The sequence below is a fragment of the Ipomoea nil genome, unplaced genomic scaffold, assembly GCF_001879475.1.
Source record: "Ipomoea nil cultivar Tokyo-kokei standard unplaced genomic scaffold, Asagao_1.1 scaffold0688, whole genome shotgun sequence".
In the NCBI taxonomy this organism is placed as follows: domain Eukaryota; kingdom Viridiplantae; phylum Streptophyta; class Magnoliopsida; order Solanales; family Convolvulaceae; genus Ipomoea; species Ipomoea nil.
Genome location: NW_017617116.1, coordinates 2,662,407 through 2,685,044, shown reverse-complemented (window position 1 = coordinate 2,685,044; position 22,638 = coordinate 2,662,407). Strand labels below are relative to the sequence as shown.

The window sequence follows — 22,638 nt, the reverse complement described above, 5'->3', positions numbered from 1 at the left end:
ATATTTAGATGATTGAATACTAAAATGTTCAAGTATAAAAAGAAATATAGAAGGAAACTTAATTGACGTATTTTCTAGTCTGACTTCAACTTAATTTTGAGTATCTTACCAATTGACTCTAGGGATGGTTTCTTCTTGAAAGATATATAGTCACGTGATACCTGAGTTATTACTTATTGGCCCTGTTTGGTAAAATGGCTGTTAGCTGATTGTGTTAATTAGTGGGTATAAATAGTTGATAACATTAGCTGATTGTAGAAAAGTGTTTGGTAAATTAGCTGTTAGCTGATAGCTGTTTGGTATAATTTCTTTTATCAAAAAGCTAATTGAAAAAGTTGCTTGGAGTAGCTTTTTGAATTTTAGCATTTTGGAATTGCAAAAAGCTAATTAACCAAACATTTATATTGATATTTTAACTAAATCAAACAATTAATGGTGGTCAAATAAGCCAAAATTGGCCTATATGCCAATTTTTTACCAAACAGGGCCATTACCTTTTCAATGTCTCCTTATCAATGGATATATATAGAAAGATCTTAATCAATGGATCATAACAACCTTGTTAATTTTTCCTTCCTTTGCAATTAAGATCTTCTCCTTCAAGAGTGGATAGAAAACTTTCATGAAATATCTTCAAGATTTTTTCTTCCAAGAGTGAATATGAAACCTCCATAATCTTCTTTGATTTATATACTTCTTGAATCTCCTTTGTCTTCTTTGCTTTCTACAATTCAACAGGAAATCTTGATCTTCTTTGCTTTCTACAATTCTACAGGAAATCTTGATCTTCTTTGCTTTCTATAATCAAATAGAAAACTTCTATAATCTTATTTGCTTCTATAAATCTTTAATTTCCTTGATATGGAAATCTTCGATACCTTCTAAGACTAGAAAACTAACAAAATAAAACACAGAACATTTCCTAACTTAAGTTAATTTTAACTAAAAATACACCAATATCAATATTATAGTAATGTGTTAAAGTAAACATATTCTTCAACATCCTAAATACTTAATTCAAACTTCCCATCCAATGCCCATTCAATAATTCATCAACGATAAGTACATTAAAAATATATTTAATTGGATGTGTGTAGTACAAAATAGTACACTGCATGTCATTGCTTATATCATATTGTTGGAATGTACTACATAGCTATTGTACATATATTATTATTCTTGTAAATTTTCCTTTACTTATTTTATCAAAATAATAAAATTTACTTTTTACATGACTGAAATTATATTGGCTGTCATTCTTGTATTATTTTAATTATATAGCTATGTCTTATATCAAGTGTATGTTTTCTATGTAAATTAAACTTGTGTTATGAAATTACTGGATATTATAAATATATAAATTCATTATTGTAAATACATAAATTATACTATAATATTTTATTTATTTTTTGAAAGACTATAATATTATTTTTATGTATTTAAAATTTTTATGTCCTTACATATTATTTTTATGTAATTGAATCCACCATACAAAGTAGACATGATTTACGATATAATTTGCCGCCATGACTACCCTGGCTGGTGAACAAACCCAATTGACATTGCTGCTCCAATGGGAGCTCACAATTCAGCAGAATCATCTAAACATCTCAATCAAAGCAACATATTTTATACACAGAGAAGTACAAGGAAATAGGGATTGTCTTTTACAGCCCAAATATAAAATTTAAATTCAAAAAAAAAAAAAAAAAAAAAAAAAAAAAAAAAGGACATACTTGCTGAAATATATAGCTGAAACAATAGTTGACTGGACCACTCAACTTTATAATCTCTTGAGAATTGAATAATATATGTTGTTGAAAATATTGTAGTGTTTAACTAGGAAGAAAAAAGTGTAGAGTTTAGGTGATTGATTTCAATTTATACTAAAGTGAAGGAAAGAAGTTTACAAAAGTCATAATGTAAAAAATTTTATAAAAATTCATTACTTTTTAAATATCAATAAATTTTTAAAATTTTGTTTAAAAGTATAAATTAAATGCCACTACACTTTTAAATTAAAACTATTAAAAGTATTAATTTAGTATTATCATACTTTTAAATTAAAGATTCTTTCAAAGTATGAATCAAATAACACCTGACATTTAAAAATTATTTAAAGGTTAGAAATGAAGTTTGAATAGAATACTTTTGAACTTTTAAAGTGCATAAAAGTTTTTAAAAATTTGCAAAAGTCTTGATTAAACACACTCATTTTAAATTCATGATTTCTTTTATCCACCTTTAAAAATTACCCCGTATTAAATTGAGAAGATGGTCATTCTTAAAAATTTAACCCATCAATTTGGGGTAGTCTGTAAGCGGATAGCTAATACAATTACGAGAGCCCACCCAAGCTGAATTCAAATTAATTTCACAATACTGGATCACATATGCATAAAAAGAAAAGTAAAGAAAAAAAAAGACTTTTATACGCTACCTTTGAGTTTTTTTATGTCAGAAATTTCAGATAATTTTTTTAAAAAAATTACTTAATTCATCACATTTTATGTGTCTGGTTATTATGTTAAATTTGACTAAAGTTATTTAGAATTCAATTTTTTTTTTAATTTTAAGTTTAGTATTAGTATATAAAATTTATATATTTGAAAACTACATTAAAAGTACGAGTTTTTTGCACTTTTAGTCCCACGACTATAGTGGCACTATCAGAATTGATCCACGACTTTCAGACTTTGCAATTTTAGTCCACGATTATTGTTTTTTTGGCAAAAATGGTCCTTCCGACCACTTTTCCGTCAAAATTTCACCGGAGTAAAATTTCTTCATTTTTAAGAAGGCTAAAGTTGACATGTTTAAGAGACTTGTATTACTGATTGTTGGCTGCCATATTTTGCAATAAAGAATTGTTTTTTATCTAGGAAGAATTGTTAAGGGAAATGTCAAATTTAGCCCTCTTAAAAATGAAGAAATTTTACTCCGGTGGAATTTTGACGGAAAAATGGCCGGAAGGACCATTTTTGCCAAAAAAATAATAGTCGTGGACTAAAATTGCAAGATCTGAAAGTCGTGGATCAATTCTGATAGTGCCACTATAGTCGTGGGACCAAAAGTGCAAAAAACTCTTAAAAGTACTATCAAATATCCAAAATTAATAATTTTATAAAAAAAATATTAAAGAAAATAGGCGAAGAATGATGAGTTGATTTGATCTGGTTCTATTACATTGTAGTATCTGTTCATATACTTTCTCAACCTACTGAAACACAAAGAACCAATAACGACTCCACTGAGGCTCGAACTCATAATCTTCCAAATGGAAGTCCAACCCGGATACCATTAGACCACATAGTCCTGGTAATGAATAGAGAGTATAAATATACTATATATTGTTTTTTTATTGACAAAATATAAAAACAATAAATATGACAGTTTTGAAGGAATAAATATGAGAGTTAATTACATTTTTTGTCTTAGATTTATATGTGGCAATCCACTTTAAGACCTTTTTTATTAGAACATCCACTTTTGGTCCTAGTATCATTGTGGCATGACCATTTTTTATCCCTTATCAACGAAACAGTTTAAATATCGTTAAATACAAGTGCATTTTGGTCTTCAATTATGGATTTTTTCAAAAATAAAAAATAAACATAAAAAAATAACGGTTCAACCTACTTTGTATAAAAAAATGATTGAAATGTCTTTATATTTAACGACATTTCAACGATTTTGTTAACGAATGACTAAAAATGGTCATTCCACAATAATACTAGGACCAAATGATGATGTTCTATTAAAAAAAGATTAAAAGTTGACTGTCATTTATAAATCTAGGACCAAAAATAAAATTAATTCTAAATATAATCATAAATTTATAATAAGCCTACCAAACAAAAACTATTTATTCTACATTTGAAATTACTGCCATTTGACAGTGGTACGTGGAACTATGTTTATTTTATTAAGACTCTATTATCCATATTAGACTAGGACTATATTATTCGTGTTATACTAGGATTCTATCTAGCATCTCTATATATTCGCTCCCTGTACTCTCAGACATTATTATTGAATACAACACAATTATATTCTCATCTGGTATCAGTTAGCTAGGGTTTTCTTTTCCAACATCCATGTTCCTCACTTCGTAGCAGTAGCCGATGGCATCAAACCAAGATACACCGTATTAGAAGCGGTCAGGTCAACGACGTGACATTGATGATCCGTGTCAAATTTGTAAAGGTTTACGGGAGCCAATTGTGTTTGGCGTTATGATGATCCGTGTCAAATTTGTAACCGTTTTGGTCACACGGGAGCTAATTGTTTTTTGCGCTATGATGATCCGTGTCAAATTTGTTAAAATAGAGATAGTGAATAGTAGATTATGCAATCGAATGAGAGATAACTTGATGAATGATTGTTTGGTTACTTTTATTGAAATGGATGTGTTTGAAAGCGTTGTGAATAAAGAAAAATTTTATATAACATTTTTCAAATATAAAAACATGTCGTAGAAATTGTAAAATGAAGATATTTATTTATAAATGTAACTTATATTTATATTTATATATTATTGAAAGTAATATTAAATTTAGTATATTAAAACCATTGAATTTGAGTCCTTGCTCTGAAATTGTCATTTGTCAGAACCAATTGAAATTAAATAGGAAGTTTTATAAATAAAAAGAACTTTAAAAAGATATAAAATCCAATGATTTGTTTTGGCATAGATCCAAAGGAGCTAGTTAAAGGCGCGTTTATTAATTATTACGTTAATTAATTAAGACCAAACATGTGTTCCTAGCTGGCTCGTGACCTGTGAACTTGTGTTAGTCACGACTTCATCTTAAAACAATTATTGCAGAATAACTAATTAATGGCCAATGAGCTGAGATTAATTGATGAGTTACTAAAAGCTTAGTTTAGTGCATTTTTTTTTTTAAACATCTCAGCTCGTTGGTTTTCAATCTTTCGCCTTGAAAATTTCTGAATCTACCCCATATTAACTTTTCTAATTTCTTGACCACAAAAGAAAACATCCCTCACCTCAAGGGCATTCACACCTTAACCCGACATGATTGTATTATATATTTTTCCGAAAGGATGATCGAGTGGGTGGAACATAATTTTCGTAGCAAAAAGTCATGAGTTTGATTTTGTTAATACTTTTTCAGTGAAGCTAATTACAAAAAATCTTTCTAGTGTAATTTATTTTTCTTGTGTGATAAGAACGAAATTTACTGAGTACACAAGCTCAAAAAGTGACTATAAATTTCATACAAAAAGAAGGGCAATTATACCTTTGTTTATTTATTTATTTGTAAAAAATGACCTTTCAATTAACGTAATGCCAACAGAGTTTGATACTTTGATGATGGAACACTTTTGTAAGGATCGACATTTTAACTTAGTGTTAAGAGGGCTTAAGATTCAACTTGCCATTGGTCTCATCTAAACTTTTACATATGTTTAAAACAATAGTACACGACTAATAGTATATTTCTTTATTTTCATTCCTTTCTCATTTGGCTTGGTTGAAAAATTATATCATGGATAAAGGTTCACATCCTATAAATAAATTGAAGATACATAATACGTTAACTGCATGTATATAATATATTAACTGTTAAAACATAATATATTAGATGTAAATATATAATATGTTAATTGTAATAGATACATAATTTATTAACAGAATTACATAATATATGTTAACCGTAGAGTTCCTAAGATTAAGTACACTAGCTTTTTTATTGAGTTTAGTAGTTTAACTTGATCAATGATCTTGTTTAATTGGTAAATGATGTTTTGACATAACATTTAAGTATTTAACTTTTTGATTGACTTTAGTAGTTTAAGTTGATCAAATAACTAATATAAGTGTTTGATTGGTAAATAGTTTTTAAAATCAAATTTTTACCCCAACAAGTTTAAACTAAAATAGCTACTTGGAGCAGCTTTTTCAATTAGTTAATAATAATAATAATAATAATAATAATAATAATAATAATAATAATACATTAATACATACATACATACATACATGTTAAGGATATCTGTGGCTGACATCTTTTGTATATGATTAGTTCTAGTTGCATTCCTTTTATGTAGAGACTGGTTGTTACAACAACCTGCTAACTACCTATTATCTTCTCTCCCTTGTATGCTATTTAAAGTTGATTGTTTTACATCAATAATATCAGCTGGGTTCATAATCTATTATGGTATCAAGAGCCTAATTTCTCCTACGAAGTTTTTTTTTTTTCGCATATCTTATAAGTCTTTTTGCATGATAACAACTAGTATTAAATAACTAATTTTATCAAACATCCATCTATAAGTAACTAAAACAATCCACCGATCAAAATTGCTAATACAATCTGTTATTACTAACCATTAATAAATTCGCTAACAGCTAACCGCTAATTGTCAAATAAGACCAGTATATGTGTGTAAGTCACATCACCTTAATTAATCAACAAAAATAAGGTACAGACATTAATTTGGAGCTCAGATCATTTGGTGTACGTCGTTATGTGCTTACTTTTCACTCATCTTGGACGATCTGAATTGTCATTTGATCATAGTGTGTGGATTCGATCTATATGGTCCCATATCTGGAATTGGAGGTATATGGGAAAGAAACATTATTAAACTTGATTATGAAGAGGGTAAGCCGATTATCCAATGATATATGGCTGTTAAGATCATCACCACCATCATCCTCCATGTTTCGCAATTGTTTACGAATTGTGAGTACAATGATATGGAAAGGACCACAGGTTTTGGAAATCGACGAGAATTTTATTGTATGTCCCATGTCATTATCTTTATTTCATTGTTAATGAATGGTCGTACAATATAATGTCATTTCTAGATAGTTTTGCGCCCACAGATCAGATATCTTTAAAAAAAAAAAAAAAAAAAAAAAAACTTAATGTTGATATTTCTTTGACCTTAATAAGTGGTGTGAATAGAGGGGAGAGTTCAATAACAGACAGTTTAGCATGTCTAACAACAAATTTACTTCTATCCCATGAATTAGACGCCTTTATATATTATATTGAAAATAATGATTCTTGTGGTTTGCCAAGACCTTTGTGGTCTAATGGCACCCGGGTTGGACTTCCACATAAGAAGTTGTGAGTTTGAGCCTCAGTGGAGACAGATTGTAATGGAGTAAGCAGCATTCAAAAAAAAAAATGTTCTTTTCTTGTGGCCCATACTCCATATTGCTAAATGCTAATATATGCTGACTAGTGAGAAGATGGGATTTCTATTCGATCATGAGTCCAACAGCAACTTAGAGATTATTTTTGTAGCATTTAGCAAGTTTCACATATTTTTGTATTTCGACTATATCCATTCATACAGTGTAAGATTATAATTGATAGAAATAACTATAAATTGATAGATTTTGATGATTATAAGTTAGTGCATTAAGAAATTAGATTCTTCAAATTAATTATAATTTTTTATTTCAAAAAATTTGTAAAAGTTAAAATCTAAGTTAAATTCAAAGCAAATGAAATAAGTATAGAGAGCTTCGAAGACACTTTGAAGTAGTGTCCTTTAAATATATTCCTAGATCAGAGAATAAGTGTGTTCATGTGTTGGATAGAGCAACTCTTTCACAGTAGGGTCATTCTGTTTGGTTCATCAATTCAGTTCCTTCTTATATTGAACATTTAGTTTTATAAAAAAAAAAAAAAAAAAAAAAAGTTTGTTGTTTCCTTTTTTTAAAAAAATAAGTATATAAATAGCAGTTTTCACCGTAAACTCTCAAATGACAGCACTCCCATATGGGAGGTTGTGGGTTCAAGCCTCAATGGAGGCGGTATGTGCTTCAATAGGTATACAAAGTAGTTATAAACAGATACTGCATTGTAACAAAGTCAATAGTATTCAAAATAAAAACTCTCAAATAACAACTTCCAGAGGCCCATACCCTGGAGTTTGACCCGTTTAGCTCAATTTTAGGTGGGTCTGGTCGTATAATTTTCCGACCTAAATCGAATAAGCCTGTCCATTTAGCCCGTAAAGGGTATCTAGGTTATACGGGTTGGCCCGTGTAACCCGTTGGCCAACCCGTATAACCTGCCACTGCTATTCCTATCCCGATCCTAAGTTTATTTAAATATTTCTAAATTTAAATGTAATTTGTATTAGAATTTAAAAATATTGTTAACCTCTCAATCAATATGAGTGTTTGATTAATTAGTTTTTTGTAACAATTTATTGTTCTAAAATGGTAAAATTCAAAAAACTGCTCAAAGTAGCTTTTTCGATTAGCTTTTTGAGAAAGTCATTTTGCATTAAATTAGCTATCAGCTAACAGCTAATTTGTAAAACATTTTTTAACAATCAGCTAATGCTATCAACTAGTTAAACCTACTAACCCAATCAGTTAACAGCTATTTACCAAACACCCTCAATATATTAACTAAGACATAATTTGAATGTCATTTTGAACTATGATATGATCCACAATAGAAGATAGATCATGATCCATGTATAATTTGCCTTCCAAGTAGTGGAGTAATAAAAGGGTGAGTGTAACAATGAGAACCAGATTGGGTCAATGCATTTTTAACAATCTAAATTGCCACCGACGTTAAGTACAAATCAATAATGCATTTTTGTATTTGAAGTTTGGAACCATCTAATCTTTTTAAGCCATTTCTGACTCTTAGATATAGCCCAACCCACCATTGAACAAAATGGATTATGGGTGTTAGGCAGCTTTCAATTTTGTGTTCTTTATAGTCCAATTCATTTGGATTTGGGTATGACTCCTCGTGTATTTGCTATGAGCCTATTACCAATAGTTATGTTGTGCATGGTGCACACGGTTGCAAAACGATGTCGTTTTGGCTAAAAATGCACGTCTCATTTAAAAAAAAAAAAAATAGTTATGATTCCCCTTAACATCATTTTTGTGAATATATAATTATGAATTTGTGGATATATAGTTATGAATTTATGGATATTTAGTTCATTCATTGTGGATATTTAGTTCTTTCATTCTGGATTTTGTGTTATTCATTCACTATGGATATATAGTTATGAATTTGTGGATATATAGTTATGAATTTGTAAATATATAATTCAAATTATGCACAAAAAAATGCTATTGCCAGGAATCGAACCTGATTTTTTTTTTTTAAATGGGACGCGCGTTTTTAGTCAAAACCACGTCATTTTTGCAACCATATGCACCATACATGGTGCACACGGTTGCACAGCATAATTTGCGGCCTATTACGCACTAAACGAAATAAATTTCATATTTTGCTATTAAAGTACCTAGACCAATTACCATGCGTACACTTTAATTTATGAACTTTATAAACAAAGGGGAAAAAAAAAAAAGTTAACCTTTTATTTTTACCCTATAAACTAGTATTGCATTATGTTGAATAAAAGTAACCCAATAGAGTTTTGGTAAGACTCCTTTCAAAAGGCAACTCTCCCAATGACGGTGTTGCATATACTTAGGTTAAATGTTCAATTTCAAAAGGGAGAAGAGCTAAATAACCCTCTAATTATTTGAGAAAATTTAATTGCATTGCCAAGGTAGAAAAAACTTCATATAAACATTTAAACTCAAAAAAAAAAATGTAATTGACTCTTTTTACCTATAAATTACATGTTAATATTGTATGCATGTTATGTTGATGTAACTTTCATGTATAATTTTATTTGTCCACATAAACGTCACATGTACTATTTTAATTTTGTATTCAAATAAAAAAAAATGCATGATGCGGTTGGGGACAACCACCATAATCGTCCAAATTAAAGGAAGACTATTTTGTAGATAGTCATGACTATGCATGATGCAGTTGGACTATCCATAATTGTCCAAGAGTGACGACACTTGTGGCTGTCCACGAAGACGGAGCACAAAGTTCTTCTCATCCTATCGCCATATATGGATGAGGACCTTCATCCTCGTTCCTCGACAAATACAAAATTATTATATCAATCAAAAATCATAATATATACAGAATGTCAACTCAACAAATTATCATTAACTTGATTTTTTTTTTTCAAATAACTTAAACGCTTATTTGAATTAAGCAAGTTGTTTGATAATACATTTTACCTTTTAATTTGAATTAGGCAAATTAAAGTTTGATGAAACCAATATACTTTACAACAACCAATTATGAAAGCACTAGACAGATTTGCTCCCACATAGGTATTGTAGGGTTAACTTAACGTATCAATAAGAGGTAATTAATATTATATTATTGTGGGCTGTGGTTATTAAATGGCTGAAAGGTGTTTATATTTTTCCGTGTTTCAGTTCCCTCGGAGTTCTTGTGCATGCTAATTCTAGCTAGGCATGTCAACTTAACACATGGATTGTTTTATGTACCAAATTAAAAGAGAATAATTATCAGCCATGTATATGCATACTCTTCCACTTGTGCAAGCTAAAGTTCATGGTGATGTAGGTAGTTTGGCACAATCTTTTTAGGTTTCAAGTTACTTTGACAAAGCTGAGATAGTAAGATTGATATAATAGTAAGTCGTGTATTATGTATAATACTTTTTATAACATGCAAAGGAGTATATAGATTTGTTTGTACATCGTCAGTGGCTCCTATTTAGATAGCCTTAAAGACAGGCCTAGCCCTGGGCAAGTGCAGGTTGGGCCCTTGTCCAGGGCCCCATGCTTGGAAGGAGCCCACCACCCTATACCATTACATGTTATATATACTATAAATTTATTGTATATATAATTATTTAGTATACATTTATTTTAATGATCTCTTAGTTGGCTGAGTTAGTAGGACAAATGGTTTTAATTTGCATGGTAAGGGATCAATTCCTCCTCACGTAGTTTTACATAAAAATTTCCCTCTCTACTATTTAGTAAATGAATTTAAGAAAAAAATTCCCTCTCTACTATTACTAAATGAACTTAAGAATTTTGTTATCTAAAGATTTGACTTGGTTGAGTTGGTAGGACTTGTAATTTGTATTCTCATGAGGGATCAAACCTTTATATACATTTTCCTACAATTTATTTATTTCTAATTTGTAGTTTTTTAAATTTAATTTGTAACTTTGTGATTTTTTTTGTCTTTCAATAATTATAGTGAGATTTTATAATATAGATTGATTTGTAATTCATATCAAATTTTGAATCTATTATTCGACTAATTTACTACTTATATTTAGAATATTTGCTATTTTGTGAACTTTATAATTAGTTATGTATATGTAATATATTTTGTGATTTAGTTATGAGAAATATTTTAAAAGATAATTTAATTTTTTTTATTAATTATCTAGTCAATGTAGTTTAGAAGTTCTATTGTGAGTCATTGCATTCAAATTAATCTAGAAAAACTTGAAAGTGATCTAACTAAAAAAAGAGTATTTATAAATATGATATCAATATATAAGATGTGTGATTTATTACATGTTTTTTATTCAATCTATTTTATCTAATTAATTATGTTTCATATTTTATTATAAATATCTTTTATCACGTTTGAATGTTTTGATCTATTGTTTTTAATAATTAAGATTTTATTCTATGCTCTTACTTGTAAGTTTTGTTTTATAAATTTTTATTAATAATTACTTTATTATTTATTATAATAATAATGTCATTGTCTATAACCAAGACTATGTGGTTTAATGGTATTCGGGTTGGACTTCCATTTGGAAGATTATGAGTTTAAGCCTCAGTGGAGGCGTTATTGGTTCTTTATAAATGTTATTTAAGTTATTTGACATTAGTATTGCTTCCTTATTTAATTTAAATTTTTATTATAAAAATATATATTAATTTCATATAGGGTCCATTTTTGTTATTATGCCCCGAGCCTAAAGAATGATAGGACCGGACATGCTTAAAAGATTTCCTTAATACAATAAAGCATAGCATGAAATACAAAATAATAGATTTGTTCATACACCAATAGCTTCTTCTTTTTTTTTTTCATAGACATTTAGTATCTTCACCACAATATGTGAGATTAATTTAGACTCGACCCGAGTCACATGCAGAATTCGACTCTTATTCAAGTGAAAGCCTGGCGCACACTTTACAAGGTTTAAACCTCTGATTTTACAGTTACATTAACAGTTCGCTTACTAACTACTCTAAGCTACTAACAACATGTTTGAAGAAAATTAACTTATTCCTGAGAACTCATCATAAATATCTTAATACCATGGGAGGGGCCAGTAATAGCTGTTCCCCTTCCAAGAACATTGTTCTTGAAAATAAAAATTACTCGTATTAACAAACAAAGAAATAAATCTTTTTTAGGAAACGCTACTCCATTCCAAACTTATTCCGCAAATAACAAAGCTTCTAGAGTTGTTTTTCGTGTTTGGCAACGTAGTGGCTGGTAGTTTGTTTGATGGTTAGTTTGAACTGTGAAGCATGCAAATTAAAGGCCAAGTACGTAACCTAAGTCTCTGTTTCCTAGTAAGTAGGTAGCAGCTATCCAGTGAACCACAGTTACACACGTTGTTTTGAAACTTCCTACCACCCATCCTAACTAACTCAGCTCTTACGCTACAAAAATCTCTTCTTCTTTTTTTAACATCATAATAATAATAATAATAATAATAATAATAATAATAATAATAATAATAATAATGCACACGAAATCCACAAATAATTAATAAAACATATCATATATTATAATAATAATAAAGTAATGCACACGAAATAGTAATGCACACGAAAGTAATAACTAAAATATAGTAGAATTATTTCACTCTATAAAGGGGGACCAAGCAAAGGTGGCATGAATTATTCCACATTTCCACACACAAATTAAACTAGAATTGTAAAGGAAATAATTCGATCTCCTCCGATCTGATACTCTTCTTCTCCATCTTCCTAAAACAAATTAGTAAAAAAAAATGGAGGTGGAGAGAGTGCAAGCCGTGGCGAATTCCCTATCAAAGATGACGGCGGACACTATCCCGGCGGAGTACATCCGGTCGGAGAAGGAGCAGCCGGCGGCGACGACCCTCCAGGGCGTGGTTCTTGAAGTGCCGGTGATCGACATGAGCGATCCGGAGGAGGAGAAGGTGGTGGAGATGATAGCGGAGGCGAGCAGAGGGTGGGGGATCTTTCAGGTGGTGAACCACGGCATACCCGACGAGGTGATCCGGGAGTTGCAGAGGGTGGGGAAGGAGTTTTTCGAGCTCCCTCAGGCGGAGAAGGAGGCGGTGGCTAAGGACCCCGCCGGCGGGAGCATTGAGGGGTATGGGACCAGTTTGCAAAAAGATGTGGATGGGAAGAGGGGTTGGGTTGACCACTTGTTTCATAGGATTTGGCCACCTTCTGCGGTTAACTACAAATTCTGGCCTAAAAACCCTCCTTCTTATAGGTATATACATATATTCTTATTTCATCCATGCATGCTTTTACCTATTTTTACATGGTACAAACGTTTGTGTTGTGTGGTGGCAAAAATTGACATTATATTGTAGGGAAGCAAATGAGGAGTACGCGAAGAAACTACTTGAAGTGGGGGATAGACTGTTTAGGAGCTTATCCATCGGTCTTGGCCTCGAGGCTCATGAGTTAAAGGAAGCGGCAGGAGGTGAAGATATAATTCACTTGCTGAAAATCAACTATTACCCGCCATGTCCTCGACCAGATTTGGCCTTGGGAGTGGTGGCCCACACCGACATGTCAGCAATCACCATTCTTGTACCCAACGAGGTCCAAGGGCTCCAAGTTTTCAAGGACGAGCATTGGTACGATGTTAAGTATATTCCAAATGCCCTCATCATCCATATCGGTGACCAAATTGAGGTACTCTGCATGTCCTTCCGCTAGTTGCATTGTATGCACTAGAATATTACATATATGTGTAGTAGTTTTTAAAGTTTATTACAAATATTTGGAAAATTTTAAACATATAGTTTATGGTTTGGGGATTGTACTTAAGTGTATGGTATTACCAACAAAGTAGAAAGTAAAAGTTACAAACTTTATTTGAACATGAAATTGATGAAGTTGTGTTTTATAATTTTTGCAGATTTTGAGTAATGGGAAGTATAAAAGTGTGTACCACAGGACAACAGTGGACAAGGAAAAGACAAGAATATCCTGGCCTGTCTTCTTGGAGCCACCACCTGAATTTGAAGTTGGGCCCATTCCAAAGCTTATTGATGAGAATAATCCACCAAAACATAAGACCAAAAAGTACAAGGATTATGCTTATTGCAAGCTCAACAAGCTTCCTCAGTAATGAATTGAAGTCCCTCAGCTCCTTATTATATTTCATTTGTCTAATAAAACACTGGCCTTGTTTGTATTCCATTCCTTGATAAACTTATACTAAATATGCTCTTTTTTATTTTAATGGTTGAATTATTGCGGCCCTTTGCTATTATTTTTTTGAAATCAAAGCAGAAAGTTCCACTAATGACTTAATAAATCAGAAATATAAGCAAGTGGGATAATAGTCCACACTCCGCAAGTGGGATAACAGTCCACACTCCTGAGACAGACATAGAACTGGTTGCCCGAGCTAACTCATGAGCCACACATTAAAACTCCCAATGTCACTATAGCAATCGACAGACAATAATCAGCATTACAAGACTCTAGAATAATGTTACTATGGTTTTGCTCTTTTAGCCATGCCAAGGCTTCCTTGGCTGCAAGAGCCTCAGCCACGAAAGGATCACTTTCGCCGTCTAGCCGACTACTCTTCTTATAAGCTGTCTATTGACCTTTTGGCATCAGTGTTGCTTTCTAAAAAGTTAAGTCTCAAGTTTGAGACCAGAAATATGTGGAATTAACATTATTTGAGAATCGAGATGAGAAGTATACTTCCTTGACAATAATTCCAATCCCATATGGTCACATCATTTGCAGTTTGCAGTCTAACTCACTCAAAACCCCACCCAGCAAATGAAGAACACCAAACACAAGCATTTGGAATCCATTATTCTTCCATAATATTTAGCATGAATGTAGATTACAAGGAGTAGGATATGGCGTGGAATCAATAAAGGAACACCACAAATTCAGTAAACTGCACTTCAGTTAGCCGTTCTACTACTTACCTACCTACCTACCTCTATTATCTTGTGTAATTTCTACAAATAATCATCTATCATCTACTTATATCCCTTTGTCCACACTGGTACAGAGTACACTAGAGTCCCAAATATGAAAGATATAAGTATTGTAGCTGAGGCATATGCATATGCCCTCCATGGGTATTTGCTCTCTCTCATGGCATGAAATTCAGCAACAAAGGTAGACACAGTACTAAGACAACCCAGCAGCCCAAACTGAATTCCCGCCACAACCGTATCACAATCCTTGGTTTTCACCTGCATCACACAACACACCTCGAAAGTGAATTCAAGTTCACGTGTTAATTCAAATGGAAGGGGTTTGAGTCGCTCGTTTAAGAATGATAAGAGTGTGTCTGTGTGTGCAACATTTGAAGTTTACCGCTTTCTTCAAGGTTGCTAGTGCTGCCATGACACAGGCTGCAGAGACATTGGCAATCAAGGTTCCAAAGGGTACCCATTTCAACAACCCAGATTTCCCCAAACCACGCCCATTTAACCGTGCTAAGAACCATCTGATCCAGACACCAAATGGTCCAACGAGACAAGCCAGCCACAGCTGGGCTTTAATGTTGCCTCTTTTGAATTCATGTGCCTCCAGTGCTATACATGTACTCCATAGAGCACCAAGAATAAGTAGCAATGCTACTGAAACTACCAAACGGCGTTTGAAACTGTTCGTCTTCCAAGAGCTTTCAGAGCTGGAATTTTTACTCGTAGCTGTTTTTCTAACAATCCATCGAACACCCTTTGCAGTCTCAATTCCAAAAATAATGGAGTAGGCTACAAGAAACAAGCCTGCAAGAATCACAAGCTTCATCAACCATAGCAGAAACTAAATTAAAGAAGATATATGGTTGTCAATGTTGACTTGATCTTATAACTGAATAAAGAAGAGAAGCTAGTAGATGCAGCAATGTCAACACAACTCAACTTTGTTCAAAAAATAATAATTCTATACCTATAATAATGCCAAGTACTGCAAAAACCCATCGACCTTCAATGCTGAGTTCAAGCATCTTCTGATTCCAACCACTAAAAGTAGTCAGGCTTCCCAGAAAACCAGTTGTCAATCCCATGGCCAACTGATCTGAAATTTTGGAAATCTCTCCTTTGAAACCCACCCCAAACCAACCCATTAAAAATGAACCAACCTATGGAATTGACAAAGACATAAATGAGAACACATGAAACAAACAAAAGAGCAAAGAAGTTATCATATTATCAATCGAATAGTAAAACATTGTCTTACGTCTAGACCCTGATTCCAAGTTCAAAGTAAACTATGTATGCAATTTCAGTTAATGAAGATTCTCTACTCTTTTTTTTTGTCTATGCATAAAGATACCAACATACACTTCCTATTCATGCAAGTGATTTGTTTATATTAAGCAATAAATTAGTACATAATATGATTTCCAAAGGATACGTTAGCGTAGAGGTTACCATATTAGAAGGAAGGTCAAGATACATATAGCTTTGATCACTTGTGGCACCAACATTTCCTGGTCCAAACAATTTTTGAAGACCATACCTTAGTAAAACCTGCAGATAATATGTAACTGGAATGGATGACTTCTGGAGTGTACACAATAAATAACCAACACAGAGACCGAGTAAGCAAATTCATCAAACAGACCACCATTAAAGCTAGAAATTCTGGATGTACGAATGTAATATACCCACCTGGACTACATACAAATAGAAAATTAGAACAGTAAAGTTCTCAAGAAAATGTTGTGTATTCTAATGCCTGGAAGACATAAACTGATTAATCCTACAATTCTTGCATCTTTGATAGACTACTAAACCAAGTTCTTCTCCAAACAGGATTATGCAATGAAAATTCTAACAAGTAACCTATTATGTTACTGAACCACTTTATATTTGGAAAGGATAAATAAATTAAGCCTTCCTACATAGTGTCCTATAGTTTCTAATAATAGACTATATCAGATTTAATAAATTACTTATCCAAAAAATATTTAATAATCATTTAATTAGAGTGAAATTATTATAAATCGCAAGACAACAGTTTTCACAGGGCAACAGACTTTTGGACCTATTGGAAGTAGCAATGTTGCTGTTCAAAGTTGGCAAGGAACAGAGCAGCTACATGATGAGGGTGGACGATTGCAGCAGTATACAAAACAAAATAATGATTCCATAGAATGGGAAAAAATGCAGTTTTAAATAAACATATTAACAAGGTCAATTATGTAGGGGTTTACCCCTAATATTCCAAAAACAGCGAGAAACAAAAGGCTTGAAAAATATTCCAACCACCATGGCACCTCCTTTTCAGAATCCTGCATGCAAATCACACTTCTTCAGAACAACTAAACGGACATGCAGTTTCATAAAGTTATCTTTAATCAATCCAACTAATTACAAGAACGGGTGTGTTTAAAAACAAAAAGAAAAGGTAACAACTCACATTCATTTTGTCTCCAGATTTTATGAATGCATCATTAGATACAGGTGATACAATATCCAGAATAGATGGTGATACAGGAGAAACATTATTATTAGAAACTGGATCATGGGAGCAGATACCTTCCTCTGCAATGGGCACAACCATTCCACTTTCTGCAGCACTTTCAGCAGATAAAACTAGCCTACCACTCCCACTGTACCTATTGCTGCAAAGTGCCCTATCCCCAATATCTCCTGCTTCTGATACTGATTCGCTTCCATCGTCATTTTCCAGCTGTGGTGAAAAAGAAAATGATAAGGTACGAGAATTCCTCCGCATTGAACAGGAACTGCTAGTCCGTGCAAAAGATCCACTTCTTCTAAGCTCTGATTCATTATCCCCTTGGTCCATGGTTGCCTTTCTCAAGCAACTTGATCTTCAGTTGCTGCAGTTGAAAATTTACTGCAGCTTCAATCAACAAAATGTACATATGCATCATGAACAGTGCACAGAAAGTTGGTAACTTATTCTAATGCAGTAATACTGTAGATGTTCAATATCATATACTCTTTTGGCTCATTTTCTTTATCTAATTTAATTAAAATTAAAAATTTTATTGATACAAAAAAGTTAAATTAGCAAAAAGAAGAACATAACAGACAAAAGTGAAATAAAAGAGAATAGTGTAGAAAAATTTGTTCCCTTCAAAGCTGAGGTGTCCATATATGTTCAAAATGTTTGTATTATTTTAGCATTAAGAACTAAAGAGTGGCCCTGTGAAGTTGAAAGTGGGCCTTCTAAGCAAAGTGCCAAACTAAAAGATTTGTGATGGAAAGAAAACTGTGTACCCCACTAACAAAGCATTTCAGCAAATCGGAGAAAACTCAAAAGTTCAGAAAGCATAATAGATTTCTAAAGCAAAAGTTGCAGCAGTTAAAAGAGAGATTAGCTCCCAGGATTCACATCAGAACCAACCACATGATTCTCTATTGTTTAGTTAACTTGGAAACTAATAAATTTAATGCACTTTACGAGAAAAAGGACAAAGAAAAGCTGATAGATACCGGAGTATAGAAAGAGAGAGACGAGAAAGGGACAACCGCTTACAATAAATATGTATGTCTGTAGTTAAATTCGAGTATCTGAAAGCACCTTCGGTGGTACTTTCTCTCAGCTGGGGGAGATACTCCGGCTGGATCGAAGATTATGAATTATCGCGAGAGTGGGAGATCTAGAGGTTTGGGATTCGTGAGTTTCGAAGATTAGCTAGCAATCCATGAGATGAGAGATGCGATCGAGGGGATGAACGGAGAGAGCATAGAGGGGCGTAAGATCACCGTCAATGAGGCTCAGTATGGCAGAAGCTGTTGCAGTGTTGCGGCGGATCCGGCGGTGGACGACGTGAAGGAAGGAGGCGGTGATAATGTGGTATTTTTCTCTTTTTTCTCTTTATATAAAAATAAAAATAAAAATACCATACTAATTTCACAAAACTGAATAAGTTATAATTCAGTGAAAAAAAGATAAGTCGAGAATAAAATATGAATGGACGTGAGAGGTTTAAATGCAGCGATGGGAATGGCGACGACGCAAGAGCTTCAGCTTGTGAGCCAGCCGCCCAGCCAAGCGGAGGGCGGGAGGGAATCTTCTAACTGCAGCCGCAAAACACTCTGTTTTGGGCCCCACTGTCGAAGGTTGACAAACTTTCATTTCAAAATGTTCCATATAAATAAAATAAAAATAAAAATAAAAACAGAAATTAATTACGGGTGCAGAAGGGATAGTTATGCTGTGCATCCGTATGCACCATGCATGGTGCATACGACGACGTCGTTTTATTAAAAAACGTGCATTTCTTTTTAAAAAAAAATTCAGGTTCGATTCCCAACAACAACATTATATTGTTCATTCATTCTGGAATTTTAGTTCATAGATTATGGAATTATAGTTCATTGATTATGGAATTATAGTTCATCGATTATGGAATTGTAGTTTATCGATTCTGAAATTTTAGTTTATAGATTATGGAATTTTAGTTCATTCATTCTGGAATTTTTAGTTCATAGATTAGATTCTGAAATTATAGTTCATCGATTATGGAATTTTAGTTCATATGTTGTTGTTGGGAATCGAACCTGATTTTTTTTTTAAGGGGAGACGCGCGTTTTATTAAAACGACGTCGTTTTTGTATCCGTATGCACCATATCCGTATGCACCATGCATGGTGCATACGGATGCACAGCATAATTTGCCGTGCAGAAGCGGGCCGTGTGTATCCAGATCCAGGAAGATAACCCCCAGGGCCCAGGGCCCAGCCAATACGAATCAAAATCATAACGACGTTAATTTTGGGCCTCAGTTGTTCTCCCACTGTCATGATGGGCTTGTAATTTGTAATATTTACAAAATAAATACTCTGTACTATCATAATAAAGTCATGACGTTAGATATACATTTTTAAATATGAATAAGGTTCAAATTGGCCACTGAACGTAATCTGAAAATGAAATTAGGCCACTGAACGAAAAAAAAAGTGTAATTAGGTCACTGAACACTGTAAAACGTGCAATTAGGCCATTGAACTCTCCAAACGTATGCAATTTCACCGGATAGCAGGTTACCATCAATTTTAGCAGGTTACCTGCTTACTTGGCAGCTGAGTTGGCATTTTTAATAATTTTTAAAGAATTTTTAATAAATTTTAATAATTAATTTTAATAATAAATTTAAAAAATAAAAAATAAATAAATAAATAACAAAAAACAGTGGTTTTTATTTTTTATATATAAAAAATTATTATTAAAATTTATTAAAAATTATTAAAAAATTATTAAAAATGTCAACTCAGCTGCCACGTAAGCAGATAATCTGCTAAAATTGAGGGTAACCTGGTACCAGGTGAAATTGCACATTTTTTGTGTGTTCAGTGGCCTAATTGCACTTTTTCTCCGTTCAGTGGCCTAATTACATTTTCGTATTACGTTTAGTGGCCAATTTGAACCTTATTCCTTTTAAATATAATAGAGAGAATTATCACAAAATAAACAAATTTAAAATGAAACCCACACTATCAAATTTGCATTTTTTTTTTTTTTTTTGAAATGAAGCACCGAAATTGTTATTAGGTATTTGGAAACTAACAACGTAGGCTGATCCACGCATGCCCATGCTTCTTCTATATATATATATATATATATATATATATATATATATATATATATATAGAGGAGTGATCACATGTGGCCATGTTGTTAGGTGTGGTCATATGGTCAATTATAGACCATTAGATTAGATAGATCTAATGAATCATATTAATCAAGATTTTTTCCAGTATTTTCGCGCACATTCTACTACCCAGCGAACTATAAGGGTAAACTTGTCATAAAACACCGGAATAAGGAAAATCACATTGTTGTGTGTTTTATTACACTATTGGTGCATGTTGTCAACACTGTTGGTGTATTCTGGAACCCGATCGCTATAAATGGCCACTGTAATTAGCATAACACGGGAATACACCATTGGTGTGTTTCACTGTGGTGTGTTTTATTGCACTATTGGTGTATGTTGTCAACACTATTGGTGTATTCTGGAACCCGCCCGCTATAAATGGTCACTGTAATTACCATAACACCCCCACTTACTAAAACGCGCGAAAATTCTCAGAATTACCACTGCCTTTAGATTAAACTGATTCAACGACACAGATACAACCACACGACCACACCTAATGACATGACCACATATGAGCGTTTTTCTATATATATATATATATATATATATATATATATATATATATATATATATATATATATATATATCGCTCAACTTCAATTCTAATAATTAAACAAGTCACGGATGATGTCTAACGATGGATGAGGCAACGAGTAGTCCAAATCAACCTCCCAACAATTTTGTTCATATGAAATCCCACCCTTTAAATCCTAAGAGATACAAAACGTTGCTGTCGAACTCCCATTCCTTTGTCTCTGGGCCCTAGAATGTAGATCTACATAGAACTGCTAAAGTTTACTACAAAATTTGCGAGTTAACTCATTTGACTCGATCAAACACGTTAAAATCTTACCTCAATAACAGGACGTTTGATTGGGAGGAGGAATTAGTGTAAAGAATTGAATTGTAATTTGGTAAGAAAAAGAATAAGATGGAATAAAGTAGTAATTTAAATTACATTATTTTTTTTAAAAGCTAAATTACATTATTTGATAGAGAGAAATTGAATTATTAAGGATGGAAATGAAATAAGTGATATAAAGATTAAAATGTCCTTATGTAATAATAATCATCATTATCATCATTAATGGCAAAAAGGTCACTTTTTCTTTTCATTTCTCTCCAACCAAATAATGTATTTTTCACCTATGTTGAATTTCATTACAAATGAATTACAATTCATACCAACTAAACACTCCATAATAGTATAGGATTCGAGTTTTGCTAAAAAGAATATTAGAATAAGGTTCAAATTAGCCACTGAACGTAACTTGAGAATGCAATTAAGTCATTGAACAAAAAAAAAATACAATTAAGTCACTAAACACTCCAAATGTATGCAATTTCATCTAATAGCAGATTACCCTTCATTTCATAAAGTTGCATGCTTGTGTGGAAGGTGAGTTAACATTTTAAATAATTTTTAATAATAAACTTTAAAAATAAAAATAAAAAATAAAAAGCGTCAGTGGTTGCTTCTCTTCATCTCCAACCAGAGACGAAGGAGGAGGGGGAGGGGCCACCCCAACGTTTTATTTTTATATTTTTATTTTTAAATTTTATTATTAAAAATTATTATTAAAATGCCAACTCGCCATCCACGTAAACAGGCAACTTGACGAAATAAATGGTAACCTGTTATCAGGTGAAATTGCATATATTTAGGATGTTCAGTGGCCTAATTGTACTTTTATTTTCATTCAGTGGTCAATTTATACCTTATTCCAAAAAAATTCCATGAGATAGTCGTGCATAGGCAGTATGTATGAAAACCTAAGTACTAACGAGGGAGACGGATACCTAATAGGCTAATAAGATCACGAAGAAAAAAAAATTGCCCGCATGAATAGCTTAATTGATCGTCCAGGACATGATGTAGGGATGTTTGACGTGGACAATTCCAACTTTTGTCACAAGATTTTTTTTTTTTTTAAATACTAGA

General features: G+C 32.3%; 2 protein-coding genes across 5 annotated transcripts; one reads left to right on the top strand and one right to left on the bottom strand.

Moving 5' to 3' along the window:
• Window positions 1-758: 758 nt before the first annotated feature.
• On the bottom strand, window positions 759-18,931 carry LOC109175996 (fluoride export protein 2-like). 4 transcript variants are annotated; one of them, XM_019325396.1, is made up of 7 exons: window positions 17,483-17,945; window positions 17,277-17,354; window positions 16,492-16,590; window positions 16,007-16,199; window positions 15,428-15,843; window positions 15,068-15,303; window positions 759-769 (listed from the first exon to the last, which is right to left on the bottom strand). In XM_019325396.1, the coding sequence occupies exons 1-6, from the start codon at window positions 17,870-17,872 to the stop codon at window positions 15,085-15,087; spliced, it is 1,395 nt and encodes a 464-aa protein (XP_019180941.1). In that variant the 5' UTR covers window positions 17,873-17,945; the 3' UTR covers window positions 759-769; window positions 15,068-15,084. The 4 variants fall into 4 exon arrangements, with proteins under 4 accessions (XP_019180941.1, XP_019180942.1, XP_019180944.1 ...); XM_019325397.1 differs by lacking the exon at window positions 759-769 and adding an exon at window positions 18,614-18,931 and having other exon boundaries at window positions 14,921-15,303; window positions 17,483-17,929; XM_019325399.1 differs by lacking the exon at window positions 759-769 and having other exon boundaries at window positions 14,921-15,303; window positions 17,483-17,755; window positions 17,836-17,936.
• Window positions 12,745-14,326, top strand: LOC109175998 (flavonol synthase/flavanone 3-hydroxylase-like). Its single transcript, XM_019325401.1, has 3 exons — window positions 12,745-13,337; window positions 13,441-13,768; window positions 13,995-14,326. The coding sequence occupies exons 1-3, from the start codon at window positions 12,865-12,867 to the stop codon at window positions 14,205-14,207; spliced, it is 1,014 nt and encodes a 337-aa protein (XP_019180946.1). The 5' UTR covers window positions 12,745-12,864; the 3' UTR covers window positions 14,208-14,326.
• Window positions 18,932-22,638: the final 3,707 nt, after the last annotated feature.